Source organism: Chiloscyllium plagiosum, chromosome 4, assembly GCF_004010195.1.
Source record: "Chiloscyllium plagiosum isolate BGI_BamShark_2017 chromosome 4, ASM401019v2, whole genome shotgun sequence".
In the NCBI taxonomy this organism is placed as follows: domain Eukaryota; kingdom Metazoa; phylum Chordata; class Chondrichthyes; order Orectolobiformes; family Hemiscylliidae; genus Chiloscyllium; species Chiloscyllium plagiosum.
In genome coordinates, this window is record NC_057713.1 from 54,414,393 (window position 1) to 54,432,212 (window position 17,820).

At 41.0% G+C, this 17,820-nt stretch overlaps 1 protein-coding gene across 1 annotated transcript in view; it reads left to right on the forward strand.

The window, feature by feature from the left end:
- rock1 (Rho-associated, coiled-coil containing protein kinase 1) overlaps positions 1-17,820 on the forward strand; it is a 205,992-nt gene that overhangs the window by 103,685 nt on the left and 84,487 nt on the right. Inside the window, exons 12-14 of the mRNA XM_043688241.1 lie at positions 7,136-7,224; positions 7,443-7,491; positions 8,923-9,058. Coding sequence (XP_043544176.1) covers positions 7,136-7,224; positions 7,443-7,491; positions 8,923-9,058 — 274 coding nt within the window. The remainder of the gene's footprint in view (positions 1-7,135; positions 7,225-7,442; positions 7,492-8,922; positions 9,059-17,820) is intronic.

A 17,820-nucleotide genomic window follows, 5' to 3' on the forward strand; every position in this document is an offset into this window, starting at 1 on the left:
TCGCTGTCTTCTGTTGGCCAGCCAATTCTGTATCCAGACAGCTAAGTTCCCCTGTATCCCATTCCTCCTGACCTTCTGAATGAGCCTACCATGGGGAACCTTATCAAATGCCTTGCTGAAGTCCATATACACCACATCCACAGCTCGACCCTCATCAACTTTTCTAGTCACATCCTCAAAGAACTCGATAAGGTTTGTGAGGCATGACCTACCCCTCACAAAGCCGTTGCATTTAATCAAGCCATGTTCTTCCAGATGGTCATAATTCCTATCCCTCAGAATCCTTTCTAACACCTTGCAGACGACAGACATGAGACTTACTGGTCTGCAATTGCTGGGGATTTCCCTATTTCCTTCCTTGAAGAGAGGAATTACATTTGATTCTCTCCAGTCCTCAGGTACGGCTCCAGTGGAGAGCATTTAATATTAAATCTATAATTCAATTCTCAACTATTTGCCACAAATTATAGACAGCTCATAAAGAATAGTCTATGCATACTATTATACCAGTTGTCACTGTAAAAACTACTTTGCCTTGAAGGGATCTCCATTTTTTTTTAACCTAAATTAATTTGAGTTTAACTACATCACTTGAAATCTCCAAATTCTGTCTATTGTGAGTAAACTGCATTGTGAAATTGCCTTAAAGTTACAAAACTGTAGTACAGTATTTTTGTGATTTAATGCCAGTGGCATGAACTGATAGAATTGCAAGTCACAAATTATTTAAATTAACAGTTGGGTGCATAATTAAAATTGTGTACATAAAAATACTCCGTACATTACATGCTCCATAAAAATGTGTGAAGCATGACACCTCAACAGCATTACAGTGAATAAACAGCATTATTGAGAATATCTTGTCAGGTTTACCAGTTTTTTTTCAAGCTAGTTAGTTAATTCTTATCTGTGTAATCTAATAAACACTTCAGAGAAGGTGACTTGATCATTTACTGCATTTGTCACAAGAATATTGCCAAAATGCTGTATTTTCAATTTGTCGTACTTTTAAGTTCAACCTTGATCTCTATGAATGCAGAGTGGGATTAAAAGTCTGAACGGGTAAAAACAATGACTGCAGATGCTGGAAACCAGATTCTGGATTAGTGGTGCTGGAAGAGCACAGCAGTTTACTGCTCCTCGGATGCTGCCTGAACTGCTGTGCTCTTCCAGCACCACTAATCCAGAATTAAAAGTCTGAGTGGCCTACTCCTGGCTCTGTTTTTATAAGACCATAAGAAATAGGAGCAGGAGTAAGGTCCTCAAGGCTGCTCCACTACTCAATATCATTATGATCCAACATTCGTCATGTCCACTTTACTGCATTTTTCCCGTAACCCTTGGTTGTTTTATTGATCAGGAATCTATCTATCTCAGCCTTAACTATGCAGAAGCTCTCTGCCCTTATACCTATCTGTGACAAGGAGTTCTAAAACCACACAATCGTCTAAAAAGAAATTCCTTCTCATCTCGGTCTTAAATCAGCCCTCCTTCATTCTGAGACTATGCCCTCTGGTCCTAGATTCTCCTTTAATTGATTCCAACAACAGATGTTAGGCAAATTGGCCCACAGTTACCTCCTTATTGTCATAGAGATGTACAGCATGGAAACAGACCCTTCGGTCCAACCTGTCCATGCCGACCAGATATCCCAACCCAATCTAGTCTCACCTGCCAGCCCCTTCCTTTTTGAATAGAGGTGTTACATTGGCAGTTTTCCACTTTTCCTGTACTTCTCCAAAATCCAAGGAGTTTTGGAAAATTATAACCAATGCGTCCATTATCTCTGTAGCAACTTATTTGTGGATGAGAGGATGCAAGCCATCAAGACCAGGATCTATCTGTATTTAGCTCTCTAGCGATGGTGATGGCACTTAATGTCATTCCAGTATTCTTTAGTGTTAATGGAGTATTCGCAATATCTTCTTCTGTAAAGACTGCATCAAAATATTTGTTTAACTCCTCTTCCATTTCCTCGTTTCCCCATCACTATTTCTCTAGGTTCATTTTCGAAGGGGCCGATGCTTGCTTTGACCTTTCTCTTGCTTTTTAAACAATTAAAGAAGCTCTTATTATCAGTTTTTATATTCTTGCTAGTTTGCCCTTTAGTTTATTTTCTCTGTCTTTATTATCTTTGTAGTCCTACTTTGCTGCATGCAGAATTTATCCCGGTGTTCGGCTTACCACTGACTTTAGCCTCCTTAAATGCTCTTTCTTTCAATTTAATACTCTCTTTAATTTCCTTACTTAGCCATGGTTGGTTTATCCCTTTCTTAAGATTTTCCTGTTTATTGGGACGTAGCTTTACTGGAGGTTATGAATTATCTCCTAAATGTCTGCCACTGCTTGATTACTGTCTGCCACTGCTAATCTGTCCAGTCCACTTTTGCTAACTATCCTCATTTCATTGTAATTCCCTTCATTTAAGTTACACAGTTATTTCCAACACAAGTTTCTCACACTCAGATTGAATATTGAATGTTATCATATTATGATCACTCTTCTGAGGGGATCTTTAACCCTGAGGTAATTTATTAAACCTGCCTCCTTAACTCATTGCCACATCCAGGATAGCTTGTTTCCTCATTGGCTCCATGACTTGTTGGTCTAGGACACTGTCCTTCATGCATTCTATGATTTTATCATCATCAGCTATCCTTTCTAATTTGATTGACCCGATCAACATGAAAATTGAAGTTGCCCATAATTATTGCACCATTCTTTTTACATGCGCCTATAACTTGTTGATTTCTACCCTTTTCTATAGTGTGTCTACTGTTTGGGGGTCTATCCACTATTCCTACCTGTGTCTTCTTTCTGTTGGTGTTAGTTACCTCCACCCATATGAACTCCATCCGAGCCCAGGTCATCTCTCGTAACTGTCCTTATTTCATCCCTTCTTAACAATACTGCCCCACCAACTTTTTCTTCCCTTCTGCCTTTCCAAAAGGTCAAATATCCCTGAATGTTAAGTTTCCAATTCTGATCTGCTTGTAACCATGTTTCCATAATGGCTAAAAGATCATAGCTATTTAAATTGATTTGAGTTGTCAATTCAACTACCTTATTCTGAATGCTTTGTGCATTAAGATATAAACGCTTTAGGCTTTACTTTTTGTCATTTCCGGACCTTTCCTTGTTTCTCTTTCTCTTGTCATCCTGTTTGGGTTCCCACCCCCTTCAATTCTAGTTAATACCCAATCCAGCCACACGAGCAAATATTTGCCCGAGACCATTTCAGTCCTGTCCAGGTGTAACCTGTCCAGTTGTATTGGCCCCACCTCCCTCAGAGATCCCAATGGTCCAGGAATTTGAAACCCTCCCCCTTGCACCATCTTCCCAGCTACGTATTCAACTAAGTTATCCTGCCATTTCCACTCTATGGCACTGGTAGTAATCCCAAGATTAACATCTTTGAGGTCCCACTTTTAAACTTGCTCCTGAACTTCCTATATTTGGCTTTTAGTACAGCTTCCGTTGTTTTTAATTGTTATCGATGTATGCCACAACCACTGGCAGTTCACCACCTCTTTCTAGATTCTCCTAAAGCCTCTTTAAGACATCCTTGTCCCTAGCACCAGGGAGAAGCATACTATCCTGGAGTCTTGTTTGCAGCCCCAGAAATGTCTCTCTGTTCCCCTCGCAATTGAGTCCCTTTTAACAATTGCATTCCAACATTTTCTATCCCATGCAGCAGAGCCAACCGTGGTGCAATGAACTTGGCTGTTACTTGTTTCCCCGAGAGGCTATTTCCCCGAGCAGTATCCAAAATTATATATCTGTTTTGCAAGGGAATAGCCACAGGAATTCCTAAATTACCTGCCTAATCCTGTTACTCTCCCTGATGGCCAGCCACTCCCTTTCTGCCTGTGGAGTCTTAACTTGCAGTGTGACCACCTCTCTGTACATGCTATCCATGATAAATTCCAACTTCACTGATGCTCCAAAGTGACCCCAGCTGTCAATCCAGTTCCAAAACCCAGGCTTCCTAAACTTCAACTGGAAACATTTTCTGCATACCTGCTGGTCCCAGTTTCCATACAGAGCAGGAGGAGCAAATCATGGTTATGAGCTCTCCTATCATAGCTTACCCCTTTGGAATGAACCTTTATTGGTCTCTTGAGATGAAATAATATCGATTAGTTTAAGGTTGTTCATCGTTTGACCTCGTGAAAACAGAACATAACCCTTAAAAACAATAAAGCACAAAATTAAGACTTTGCAAACTACAAGAATGATAGTAGTACAAATCCCCATTGTCTGTACTCAGCCGATAAGCAATTTCCACTTGCCCAGTGATACTTCTGAATTCTGATGTAACCTCAGCTCTGCGCCTTGAAAATTTCCTGCAGTTCTGCTTAGCTGCTGCTTTACAGATTCACTGTCTCTGACTGTCGGTACTCTGTATTAAGTGTTCCTTAAGATTCCTCTTGCTCCTTATGTCCCAAATTCTCTAATATCTCTTCTATTAAAAAGCAGAAATATTCATTAATGAAAGAAAGGGAGAGCCTGACCACCACCTCCCTGTTTCACCAAGCTCTAGTTACACTACGAAGCAACAAAGTGACACTCCAGTGCAGACAAGGCAACACTGAACAAGGTCTCCTGTTGTGGCCCCTAATTCAAAGACTTCTGAAACTGAATTAAATTAGGTGTTTAATAAACTAGCTTAAAGTGTGTACCTGCAAAGTCTTACAGTTCTTTTTTTCCTGAATGATTGTGTTGTAAAGTCAATTCCACTTTCAAAATACATAAAGCAGGTTGTTAGGCTAATTAAGAGTCATAGAATCATACAGCAGGAAATAGACCCTTTGGCCAAACTTGTCCATGCTGACCAGGCTTCCTGAACTGAACCCATCCCATTTGCCTGCGTTTGGCCCATATCCCTCGAAACCTTTCCGATTCATATACCTGTCCAAATACCTTTTAATGTTGTAATTGTACTTGTCTCTACCACTTTTTCTGGTAGCTCGTTCCATAAACATACCACCCACTGCATGATAAATTTGCCCCTTCAGTCCCTTTTGAATCTTTCCTCTCTCACCTTAAACTTATACCCTGTAGAGTCATAGAGATGTACAGCATGGAAACAGACCCTTCGGTCCAACCCGTCCATGCCGACCAGATATCCCAACCCAATCTAGTCCCACCTGCTAGCACCTGGCCCATATCCCTCCAAACCCTTCCTATTCATATACCCATCCGAATGCATCTTAAATGTTGCAATTGTACCAGCCTCCACCACTTCCTCTGCCAGCTCATTCCATACTCGTAGCGCTCTCTGTGTGAAAAAGTTGCGCCTTAGGTCTCTTTTATATTTTTCCCCTCTCACCCTAAACCTATGCCCTCTAGTTCTCTACTCCCTGACCTCAGGGAAATTTACCCTATTTACCCTATCCATGGCCCCCATAATTTTGTAAACCTCTGTAAGGTCATCCCTCAGCCTCCGACGCTCCAGGGAATACAGCCCCAGCCTGTTCAGCTTCTCCCTATAGCTCAAGTCCTCCAATCCTAGCAACATCCTTGTAAATCTTTTCTGAACCCTTTCAAGTTTCACAACATCTTTCCAATAGGAAGGAGACCAGAATTGTATGCAATATTCCAACAGTGGCCTAACCAATGTCCTGTACAGCCGCAACATGACCTCTCAACTCCTGTACTCAATACTCTGATCAATAAAAGAAAACATACTAAACTACATATTTAGTTTTGGACTTGCCTCCTATGCTTCAGGGAAAAAAGTCCCAGCCATTCCAGGCTCTACTTATACCCTCCTCAAACTCTCCAGTCTTCGTAGCATCCTTGTTAATTTTTTTTTGCATGCTTTCCAGTTTAATAACATCCTCCTTTTATCAGGGTGTCCCAAATTGCATGCTGTACACCAAATGTGGGATTTGAAAAGAGTGGCGCTGGAAAGGTAGAGCAGGTCTGACAGGATCCAAGAAGCAGGGAAGTTGACGTTTCAGGCATAAGCCCTTCATCAGAAATCTATATCAATAGAAAAGGTTTTGAGAGATATTGGCTAAATGCAGACAAATGGGACAAGTTCAGTTCAGGAAGCCTGGTCGGCATGGACAAGTTTGGCCAAAGGGTCTGATTCCTGCTGTATGATTCTATGCCCTTTAATTAGCCTAACTGTCTGCTTGATGGGTTATATTTTGAAGGGGGAGTTGACTTTAAAACACAATCATTCAGGAAAAAAAGAACTGAAAAACTTTATGGGTACACAGTTGAAGCTGGTTTATTAAGACACCCAATTTAATTCCGTTTCAGAAGTCTTTGAATTAGGGGCCATAATAGGAGATCTTGTTCAGTGTTGCCTTGTCTGCACAGGAATGTCACTTGTTGCTTCGTGGTGAAACAGTGAGATAGTGGTCAGGCTCTCCTTTTCTTTCATTAATGAGTATTGAAACATTCCTGATGAACAGCTTATGTCTGAAACAATGACTGCCCTGCTTCTTGTATGCAGCCTAACCTGCTGTGCTTTTCCAGCAATGTACTTTTTGACTGACTTTCCAGCATCTGCAGTTCCCAATTTCTCCCAATACTCCGAATGTGGCCTTATTCATGTCTTGTACAGCCATAACATGATGTCCCAGCTCCTTACTCCGTGCTCTGACTAAAGATAAGCATGCTGAACACCACCTTCACCACCCTGTCAGCCTGTGACACCACATAGGAACTGTGTACCTACACTCCTGTCTGTTAGACAACACTCCCGAGGGCCATACCATTAACTGTGTAACTCCTGCCCTGGTTTGTCTTACCAAAATGCAACACCTTGCATTTATTTAAATTAAACTCCATCTGCAGTTCACCGGCCCAATGCCCAGTTGATCAAAATCCCTTTGTACTCTTAGATAACCTTCTTTGCTGTCACAATGCCACCAAGTTTGGTGTCATCTGCAAATGTCAAATGAGTTGTTTATACATAAAGGCAATCTCTTAGAGCAAGTTTGTACAGTTTTTCAATATTGGGAACTGCCACTATTTATTTACAGCAATGAATTCAAATATGTCATGTGCTATATGCTATCACTTGCTTTGTCTTTTTCTGCTTGACATTTATTCTTGGATGTGTTGAAAGTCATAGCCTAACTAATGGGTACTTCACCTTATCCATCTTGTTTTTAAGGTTGAAAATTTAAAAAAGACAGTTTATGAACTTGAAGAGCAATTACATAATGAAATAAAATTGAAGGATGAGTGGGAACAAAAATACAGGTAAGGCACTATCTCAAACTGACCTTTCATTATTCCTTTGGAGTCCCCACTAATTCCTTTAACTCTGCTTTTGGTTTGCAGCTCAAAACTCATGCCATGAACAGAGGTGCACATCATTTTTGAAACTACATTATGGTTAAGAGTGCTCTTGCATGTAGTGGGCGCAAATTTGCACGTTATGCTTCCTGTTCATTACAATGTCAATGGTTTTGTTTTAGGTCAGCAAACACAAAGTTAGAAAAAATAACAAAGGAACTGGATGATGAGGTAATTTGTCTTGTATTCATATTTGTTTACAATTTGTCCTACTTCCTTTACAAGCATTGTTATTATGTTTACATTGGAATATAACATTTGGGTATCATTGGAAAAACACACATTTTGTAAAAGCTTTTCATCTTGCACCCATCAGAACAATTCACAAGAAATACCAAAATCTTGAAACAAACACAGTGAATTACCATGTTCTTTCTGTCTGCAAATAATAGTGCCCTGTGTATTAAGCTAATAAAATAGATGTCAAACCATTCTCTGGTTCATTTCTCAGGGAAATGCCTTGACCAGTTTAAAATTTAAACAAAGCATATCAGTTAATTGTCAGTTCCTCTCTTCAGCTATGTATAAGTATAAATAATGTTTTCACTTTACTTTGCTGTTTCTTGTAAATTGTCCTGATGAATGTAAAATGAAAAGCTGCATGGAAGTGTGTCTTTTTTCAGCAATACTAAAGCTTTTTGCTCCCATGCTAAATTGCCCATACTGCTAGGTGCATTAGTTAAAGGGAAATGGGTCTGGGTGGGTTACTCTTCGGAGGGTCGGTGTGGACTGGTTGGGCCGAAGGGCCTGTTTCCTCACTGTAGTGAATCTAATCTAATCCCAGATGACCATCAATATAATATTTCAAGTTCATTAAATGTTAAAATATTTCTGTTAGTAAATTGAACATTTTAAAATGTAATGTGTTTTTCATGAAGTATATGAATTATGAAAAATTATCAGAATTTGTCAGTCTAATACAATAAATATGGATCAATTTCATTCTTATTTAAAGCTATTGTATCTAAAATATAACAAAACTAAGGTTTAGAAATATTTGCTGGAGCTTTGGGTATGTTTCCCAGAGTGAGCAATAAGTGATTTCTATTCCAGTTACAAAATATGTTGTATTAAAATTTGTAATCGCTTTAAATTAAATTCACGTACTTTGGTTTTATCTTCATTTTGTTTAATGTAAAAGAAATTTTAAAAGTTCATGAGTATCGCCAGTGTCACACACAACTGGGTAAAAATAATGACTGCAGATGCTGGAAACCAGAGTCCAGATTAGAGTGGTGCTGGAAAAACATAGCAGTTCAGGCAGCATCCGAGGAGCAGTAAAATCGACGTTTCAGGCAAAAGCCCTTCATCAGGAAGGGCATTAACCCTTCACACAAAACTGGCAAACAACTAAGTTTACACTTTTAGATTGATAAGGAATCACATTCATAAAATATCACAGCAATTTTTTGAATACAGTACTTTTAATGTAGACAAATTTATCTGAGAGCATGTAGTGAAGGATTCTGTCAGAAGTAGCAAGGTTGGAGGGAGAGCAACTCCAGCCTCAAACCAGAGTTCTCAACTTAAATAACGTCAATCTGATATTTTCTTTTGTTCACTGAAAATGTTTCTCCATTGAGATTTTGTCTTTTTCTGTAGGTCAGTGCACAAAAAGGTTTAGAGGTTAATGTGTCCCAGCTTGAAAAGGAAAAATTAATGCTGCAGCACAAAATCAATGAATACCAAAGGAAAGTGGAACAAGAGGCTGAAAAGAGACGAAACATGGAAAATGAGGGTGAGTTCAGTGTCTTTTTCGTCAAATGTGAGACTGGAATTTCTCTAAATAATTGTCTTGAGGTAATTGCAGAGTAATGAATTTCAGGAAACTTGGTATTCTGGAAGAAAAGGAAACAGGGTTAATAAAGGAAGATATCAGTGCAGTGGTATGAGGTGATGTAGGTGTATTAGATTATGATGTGGAAACGAGGAATATCAAGGGAAAGACATGAATGGGAGTCATCTGTAGGCCTCCAACATGTTGCCTCATTGTAGACCAAAGAGTAAATCAGGAGATAATGGAAGCATGTGAAAAGGGTACTACGACTGTCATAAGTGATATTAATCTGCATGTTATTTGCACAGATCAAATGGGCAAGTGTAACTTGGAAGTCAACTTTGTAGAGTACATGAGGGATTTTGTTTTAGAGCAGTATGTTGAACAACCTACCAAAGAATGGGATATTAAAAATCTAGTGATGTGTAATGAAGTAGGATTTATAAAAGCTCTCATAGTAAAGGATTCTCTCAGAAATAGCAATCACAACATGGTAGAATTTCAAATTCAGTTTGAGGGAGAGCAACCCAGGTCTCAACCTAATGTCCTTAACTTTTAAGTAAGGGCACATGCAGAGGAATGAAGAATGAGTTGTCTAGAAGTGGGGTTTGAAGATTGACTGAACTTCCCCTTAGTCTATCAGCTATGGTCAACATTTAAGCAGCTATTTCAAAATGCTCAGCAAAAATGCATTCTGATCAAAAAGGACTCTGAGAAGGATGAACCACCCATAGCTAACAAAAGCAGTCATGAAGTATATCCAGTCAAAAACTAAGGCACACAAATTGGCATAACCTAATAGTAACTAGATAGTTGGAATTTTTTTTAGGAAACAGCAACAAATAATTTAAAACTTATCAATGGGGGAGAAAATTGATTCTGAAAGTAAATTGGCAAGAAACGCAAAAAGAAACAGCTAAAATTTCCACAGGTATCTAGAAAGTGTGTAGCTGAAGTGAGTGTGAGACCCTTGGAGGATGTGACTGAGAAATTGATAACAGCGAACATGGATAATTTAAACCAATATTTTGCATCGATCTTCATGGTAGAGAATACAATAAACATCTCAAAACTATCAGATAAGCAAGATACTAATGGAAGGAGACCTCATGTAACAGTTTTTTTATCACAAGGGACAAAGTGTTTGACACTAATGGAATTGAAGGCCAACATAACACCTGAACCCCAAGGTTTTAAATGAAGTGTTTCCAGAGATAATGTTGGCATTGGTTGATTTATTCCAGAATTACTGGATTCCATAGGGTTCCAGAAAAGTCAAAACTGCCAGTGTGATGACCCTGCTCAAGAAGGGAGGGAGACAGAAAGCAGGAAACTACGGGCCAATTAGCCTGACATTTGTCATTGGGATATTGCTGAGTCCATTATTAAGGAAGAAATAGTGAAACATTTAGGAAAGTTTAAAGCAATTAGATAGTGTCAACATGGTTTTGTGAAAAAGAAATCATGTTTGATGAATTTCTGGTAGAACAAAGTTGATGAACAGGAACCAATATTCTTGTCCAGAAGGTAATTGACAAGTCATCATATAAAAAGCTATTACACAAGCTAGGAGCTCATGGTGTTGAAGGTAATGTAATTTCATGGATCGAGGATTGGTTAAACACAGAAAACCGAGGATTGGGATTACTATGCTTTTTTCAGGTTGGCAAGGTGTAGCTGGTGGACTGCCACAACGATTGATCCTAGGAAATCAATAATTTATGACTGATATTAATGACTGAGGAAGAGAATTATAACTGTGCATGAATAATCTATTTCTTTAAGGCACCTTCTGCTGCTTTGCTCATTATCTCCACCAAGCTTCACTTCCTCCTGCCCACTGCCTTTCTCATGCCCTTTGTTTCCTCCCACTTGCCACTCCGCTACCCTTGCACTCTTGGTCAGGAATGGGCAGAAAATTATAGGTCAGGAATGTAAAGCATTTCATTGTGTATTTTTAAATAGGAAAATGATTTGCATTTAGCACATTTTATTTTTCACACTGTTGTTTTGGAAAACCTAAGTACAAAATATTCTTGACAATGTAGATGTTCAATTAAGGTACAATAAAAGAGGGTTTTCAGGGTATAAATACAAGTTGTTAAACTAGCACTAGACATGAATAAAGACATTTTAAAGAAAAATCAAACAAACATTTGGTGTGTTATTACTGGGAAAATTGAATCGAGCAAAGAACAGAAAATTACAGCACAGGAACTGGCCCTTCAGCCCTCCATGCCTGCGCCGATCCAGATCCTCTATCTAAACTTGTCGCCTATTTTCTAAGGATCTGTATCGCTCTGCTCCCTGCCCATTCATGTATCTTAAATGACGCTATCGTGCCTGCCTCTGCCACCTCCACTGGCAACGCATTCCAGACACCCACCACCCACTGCGTAAAGAACTTTCCATGCTTATCTCCCTTAAACTTTTCCCCTTTCGATTTTGGACTCATGATCCCGAGTAATTGAGACTCCCACTCTGAGAAAAAGCTTCTCGCTATCCACACTGTCTATACCTCTCATGATTTGTAGACCTCAATCAGGTTCCCCCTCAACCTCCGTCTTTCTCATGAAAAAAATCCTAATCTACTCAACCTCTCTTCACAGCTAGTGTCCTCCATACCAGGCAACATCCTGGTGAACCTCCTCTGCACCCTCTCCAAAGCATCACATTCTTTTGGTAATGTGGTGACCAGAACTGTATGCAGTATTCAAAATGTGGCCGAACCAAAGTCCTATACAACTGTAATATGACCTGCCAACTCTTGTACTCAATACCCTGTCCGATGAAGGAAAGCATGCTGTATGCCTTCTTGACCACTCTATTGACCTGCGTTGCCACCTTCAGGGTACAATGGACCTGAACACCCAGATCTCTCTGTACATGAATTTTTCCCAGAACTTTTCCATTTATTGTATTGTTTGCTCTTGAATTGGATCTCCCAAAATGCATCACTTCCCCTTTGCCCAGATTGAATTTCATCTGCCAATTCTCCACCTAACTCTTCAATCTATCTACATTCTGTATTCGCTGACATTCCCCTTCACTAACTGCTACTCCACCAATCTTAGTGTAATCTGCAAAATTGCTAATCAGACCACCTATACCTTCCTCCGGATCATTTATGTATATCACAAACAACAGTGGTCCCAGCATGGATCCCTGTGGAATACCACTGGTCAGAGTTCTCCATTTTGAAAAACTCACTTTCATTCCTACTCTGTGACTCCTGTTGCCCAGCCAGTATCAAACACCTTACTGAAGTCCATGTATATGACATCTATAGCCCTTCCCTCATCAACCAACTTTGTCACTTCCTCAAAGAATTCCATTAGGTTGGTAAGACATGACCTTCCCTGCACAAAACCATGTTACTTATCACTGATTAGCCCATTTTCTTCCAAATGGGAATAGCTCCGATCCTTCAGTATCTTCTCCAGCAGTTTCCCTACCACTGATGTCAGGCTCACTAGTCTGCAATTAACTGGATTATCCCTGCTACCCTTCTTAAACAAGGGACAACATTAACAATTCTCCAATTCTCTGGGACCTCACCAATGTTAAAGGATGCTGCAAAGATATCTGTGAAAGCCCCAGCTATTTCCTCTCTCATTTCCCTCAGTTACCTGGGATAGATCCCGTCTGGACTTGGGGACTTGTCCACCTTAATGCCTTTTAGAATACCTAAGACTTCCTCCCCCCCTTAAGAAGACTTGACCTAGAGTAATCAAACATCTATCCCTAACCTCAACATTCATCATGTCCCTCTCCTCGGTGAATATCGATGCAAAGTACTCATTAAGAATCTCACCCATTTTCTCTGACTCCACGCAAAACTTTCCTCCCTTTTCCTTGAGTGGGCCAACCCTCTTGCTCCTTATATATGAATAAAAGGCTTTGGGATTTTCCTTAACTTTGTTTGCTAAAGATATTTCATGACCCTTTTAGCCCTCATAATTCCTTGTTTCAGACTGGTCCTACATTCCCAATATTCTTCCAAAGCTCCACCTGTCTTCAGTTGCCTAGACTTTATGTATGCTTCCTTTTTCCTGATTTGGAGATGCTGGTGTTGGACTGGGGTGCACAGTTAAAAATCACACAACACCAGGTAAGAGTCCACAGGTTTAATTGGAAGCACACTAGCTTTAGAGCGCTGCTCCAATTTCACTTGTCATCCATGATTTCCTAATCTTACTATTTCTATCCCTCATTTTCACAGGAACATGTCTCTCCTGCACTCTAATCAACCTTTCTTTAAAAGCCTCCCATATATCAAATGCGGATTTACCTTCAAACAACTGCTCCCAATCTACATTCCCCAGCTCCTGCTGAATTTTGGTATGGTTGGCCTTCCCCCAATTTAGCACTCTTCCTTTAGGACCATTCTCGTCTTTGTCCATGAGTATTCTAAAACCTACGGAATTGAGATCACTATTCCCAAAGTAATCCCGTACTGAAACTTCAACCACCTGGTTGGTCTCATTGCCCAGCACTAGATCCGGTACGGCCCCTTCCTGAGTTGGACTATTTACGTACTGCTCCATAAAACCCTCCTGGATGCTCTTTACAAATTCTGCTCCATCTAGACCTCTAACACCAAGTGAATCCGAGTCAATGTTGGGAAAAATTAAAATGTCCTATCGCCACCATCCTGTTGATCCTACATCTTTCCATAATCTGTTGACATATTTGTACCTCTACTGGGTGGCACGGTGGCTCAGTGGTTAGCACTGCTGCCTCACAGCGCCAGGAACCCGGTTCGATTCCCATCTCGGGCTGTTATCTGTGTGGAGTTTGCACATTCTTCCCTTGTCTGCATGGGTTTCCTCTGGGTGCCCTGGTTTCCTTCCACAGTCCAAAAGATGTGCAGGTCAGGTGAATTGGCCATGCTAAATTGCCAATAGTGTTAGATGCATTAGTCAGGGGTAAATGTAGGGTAGGGGAATGGGTCTAGGTAGGTTGCTCTTCGGAGGGTCAGTGTGGACTTGTAGGGGCCGAAGGGCCTGTTTCCATACTGTAGGGAATGCTTGCTGTTGGGAGGCCTATAGTACAGTGCCAATATTATTACTGCACTCTTCCTATTTCTGAGCTCCCATATTGCCTCACTGCTCGAGTCCTCCACAGTGCCCTCCTTCAGCACAGCTGTGAAATCCTCTCTGACCAGTAATGCAACTCCTCCACCCCTTTCACCTCCCTTTCTGTCCCACCTGAAGCATCGCTATCCTGGGAAATTTATGCTAATCATGATTTGGAGACGCCAGTGTTGGACTGGGGTTTACAAAGTTAAAAATCGCACAATATGGTCCAACAGGTTGATTTGGAAGCATTAACTTTTGGAGCAGTGCTTCTTCATCAGGCAATTGTGGAGAATAAGATTGCTATAAATTCTGTGTCTTACAAAGTTTACAGTGTGATGTAACTGAAATTATATATTGAAAAAGACCTGGATTGTTTGTTAAGTCTTTCATCTTTTAGAACAACCATGTTGATTTCAGGTCTTTCATATGTAAATCGCAAAACCTTTCTAAAAAGTTACTTTAACAATTGGTGTGATGTCGGCCCAGTTAAGGTATTGAAGGTGTTAACTCCTTGTGAGGCTGTCTGTGCCACGATGGTCAGACTGATTATAATCTAAAAAATGGATTTACAGAATCTTACATGGATTCATGCAGTTTTTGAGCAAAAGTAAAATGTAATTCTATAAGTACAAATTCACCCCACAAACTTGTATGTGTGTACGTGTGCATGTGTGTGTGCGCATATGTTGGGGGGAGGGGGGTGATGTTATGAGTATCTGCGAGAGGATGTATGTATGTCTGTGAGTGTGAGTGTCAAGGGTTTTAAGTCTGCAAGAGGGTTTGTGTGAGAGTGTATATGTGAGTGTATGAGAGAGGGTCTGAGTGTGTGTGTGTGCGTATATAATGCAATGGGGGTCACCTGTAGTATGACATGAACCCAAGGTCCCGGTTGAGGCCATCCCCATGGGTGCCAAACTTGGCTATCAGCTTCTGCTGGCCACTCATCCCAAGTACTTCTCGTGTCGGCGATTTCTACTGCCTTCCAAAGATACACAAAGCCATTTTTTTAGATTAGAATCAGTTTGACCATTGTGGCACAGACAGCCTCACAAGGAGTTAACACCTTAAATACCTTACCTGGGCCAACATGACACCAGTTGTTAATCACCTGATGAAGGAGCGTCGCTCCGAAAGCTAGTGTGCTTCCAATTAAACCTGTTGGACTATAACCTGGTGTTGTGTGATTTTTAACCCAGTTGTTAATGTGCACTTGAGAATATAACTTTTAAAAAAGGTTTTGTGATTTACATATGAAAGAACTGAAACCAACATGGTCATTCTAAAAGATTAGAAACTTAACAAACAATCCGGGTCTTTTTCAGTTACATAATTTCAGTTACATCACACTGTAAACTTGTGCTACAAATTCTATGTTTTACAAGCTTATTCTCCACAATCACCTGATGAAGGAGCAGCGCTCTGAAAGCTAATGCTTCCAAATAAACCTGTTGGACTATAACCTGGTGTTGTGATTTTTAACTTTATGCCAATCATGCGCTCCCCTCAACCAAGTCTCAGTATTAGCAATAACATCATACTCTCAGGTACTAATCCAAGCCCTAAGTTCATCTACCTTACCTACTACACCACTTGCATTAAAACAAATGCACCTCAGACCACCAGTTCCTTTGTATTTATTGTCTGCTTTCTGCCTACTCTTAGCTGAAAATGTGTTGCTGGAAAAGCGCAGCAGGTCAGGCAGCATCCAAGGAGCAGGAGAATCGACGTTTCGGGCATGAGCCCTTCTTCAGGTCAGGATGCTGCCTGACCTGCTGCGCTTTTCCAGCAACACATTTTCAGCTCTGATCTCCAGCATCTGCAGTCCTCACTTTGTCCTTCTCTTACCCTTCGTCACGCTGACTTCATTATTACAGGCTTTAGTTGCTACCTCCTTACTGTCCACTAACCACCTCATTTGGTTCCCATCCCCCTGCCACATTAGGTTAAATCCTCCCTAACAGCGTTAGCAAAAGCACCCCCAAGGTCATCGGTTCCAGTCCGGCCCAGTTGTACCATCCAATTTGTTATAGTCCCACCTCCTCTCCCCCACCCCCCCAAACTGGTCTCAATGTCCCAAAAATCTGAACCCCTCTCTCCAGCATCATCCCTCAAGCCACGCATTCATCCTGCCTATTCTTTCATTTGTACTCTGACTCGCACGTGGCTCTGGTAGCAATCCTAAGGTTACCACCTCTGAGGTCCTACTTTGCAATTTAGCTCCTAACTCCCTACATTCTGCTTGTAGGATCTCATCCCATTTTTTAACCTATATTATTGGTGCCCATATGCACCACGACAACTGGCTGTTCACCCTCCCCCTTCAGAATGTTCTGCATCCGATCAGTGTACTTGGGAGGCAACATACCATTCAGGAGTCACATTTTCAACCACTGAACTGCCTATCTACTCCCCTTACAATTGAATCCTCTATGACTGTAGCCCTTCCACTCTTTTTCCTTCTCTACAGCAGAGCCGGCCACTGTGCCATGAAACTGGCTACTGGTTTTCCCCTGGAAAGCCATTTCACCCAATAGTATTCAAAATGGTATACCTGTTTTGCAGGGAGGTGACCGCAGGGAATATCTGCACTGTCTTCCTGCTCTTTCTCTGCCTTTTGATCATCTATTCCCATTCTCTGTCTACAATCCTAATCTACAGTGTGAGCAATTCACGAAATGTGCCATCCACAACCTCCTCATCATTGCGTATGCTCCAAAGTGAGTCCACCCGCAGCTCCAGAGCTGTCATGCAGTCTAACAAGAGTTGCAGCTGGGCACACATCCTGCATGTAAAGGAGTCAGGGACATCAGCCACGTCCTTGAGTTCCCACATTGAGCAAGAGGAGCATAACGCGAGCCTGAGATCTCCTGCCATTTTTAATCTTAAACGTAACTTAGTCTTAGCTTAGATAAATGAAAAAGGAAGGAAACGAAAAGTTTTTAATAATCACACGATAATAAAAGAAATAAAAACCCTTACCTTATTAACACATCAAAGACTCTTTTTGTTTTGGTTTGGTTAGAGGAGGAGGGCAGATGAGAGAAACTACACATGTAATGTCTTTGGTTCAGCCGCTACCAAAATATATCGGTTCCCTCCCCGTCCCAGAGCGCAATTTGACCACTCCCAGTCAGCACCTCGATCTCACTGCTCCCACCGCTGCTGCATATGAAGGTCGCTGACACTCGAGGAAAGTTCTTTTAAGAGGGAAATTTATCTTCCCGACAGCCCCCTGGTCCTCTCTCTCACCACTCCCGCTGCTGCTGCAAATAAAGAGCAGTAGAGAATTTATGCCAAGCTTTCATAGAATTCATTAGACCATCTTGCACCACCACTAAGACCACCCATTTTCACCTCTGTAAAATTTCAAATTTCTCTTCATTTCATAGAGTCATAGAGATGTACAGCATGGAAACAGACCCTGCGGTCTAACCTGTCCATGCAGACCAGATATCCCAACCCAATCTAGTCCCACCTGGCAGCACCCGGCCCATATCCCTCCAAACCCTTCCTATTCATATACCCATCCAAATGCCTCTTAAATGTTGCAATTGTACCAGCCACCACCACATCCTCTGGCAGCTCATTCCATACACTTACCACCATCTGCGTGAAAAAGTTGCCCCTTAGGTCTCTTTTATA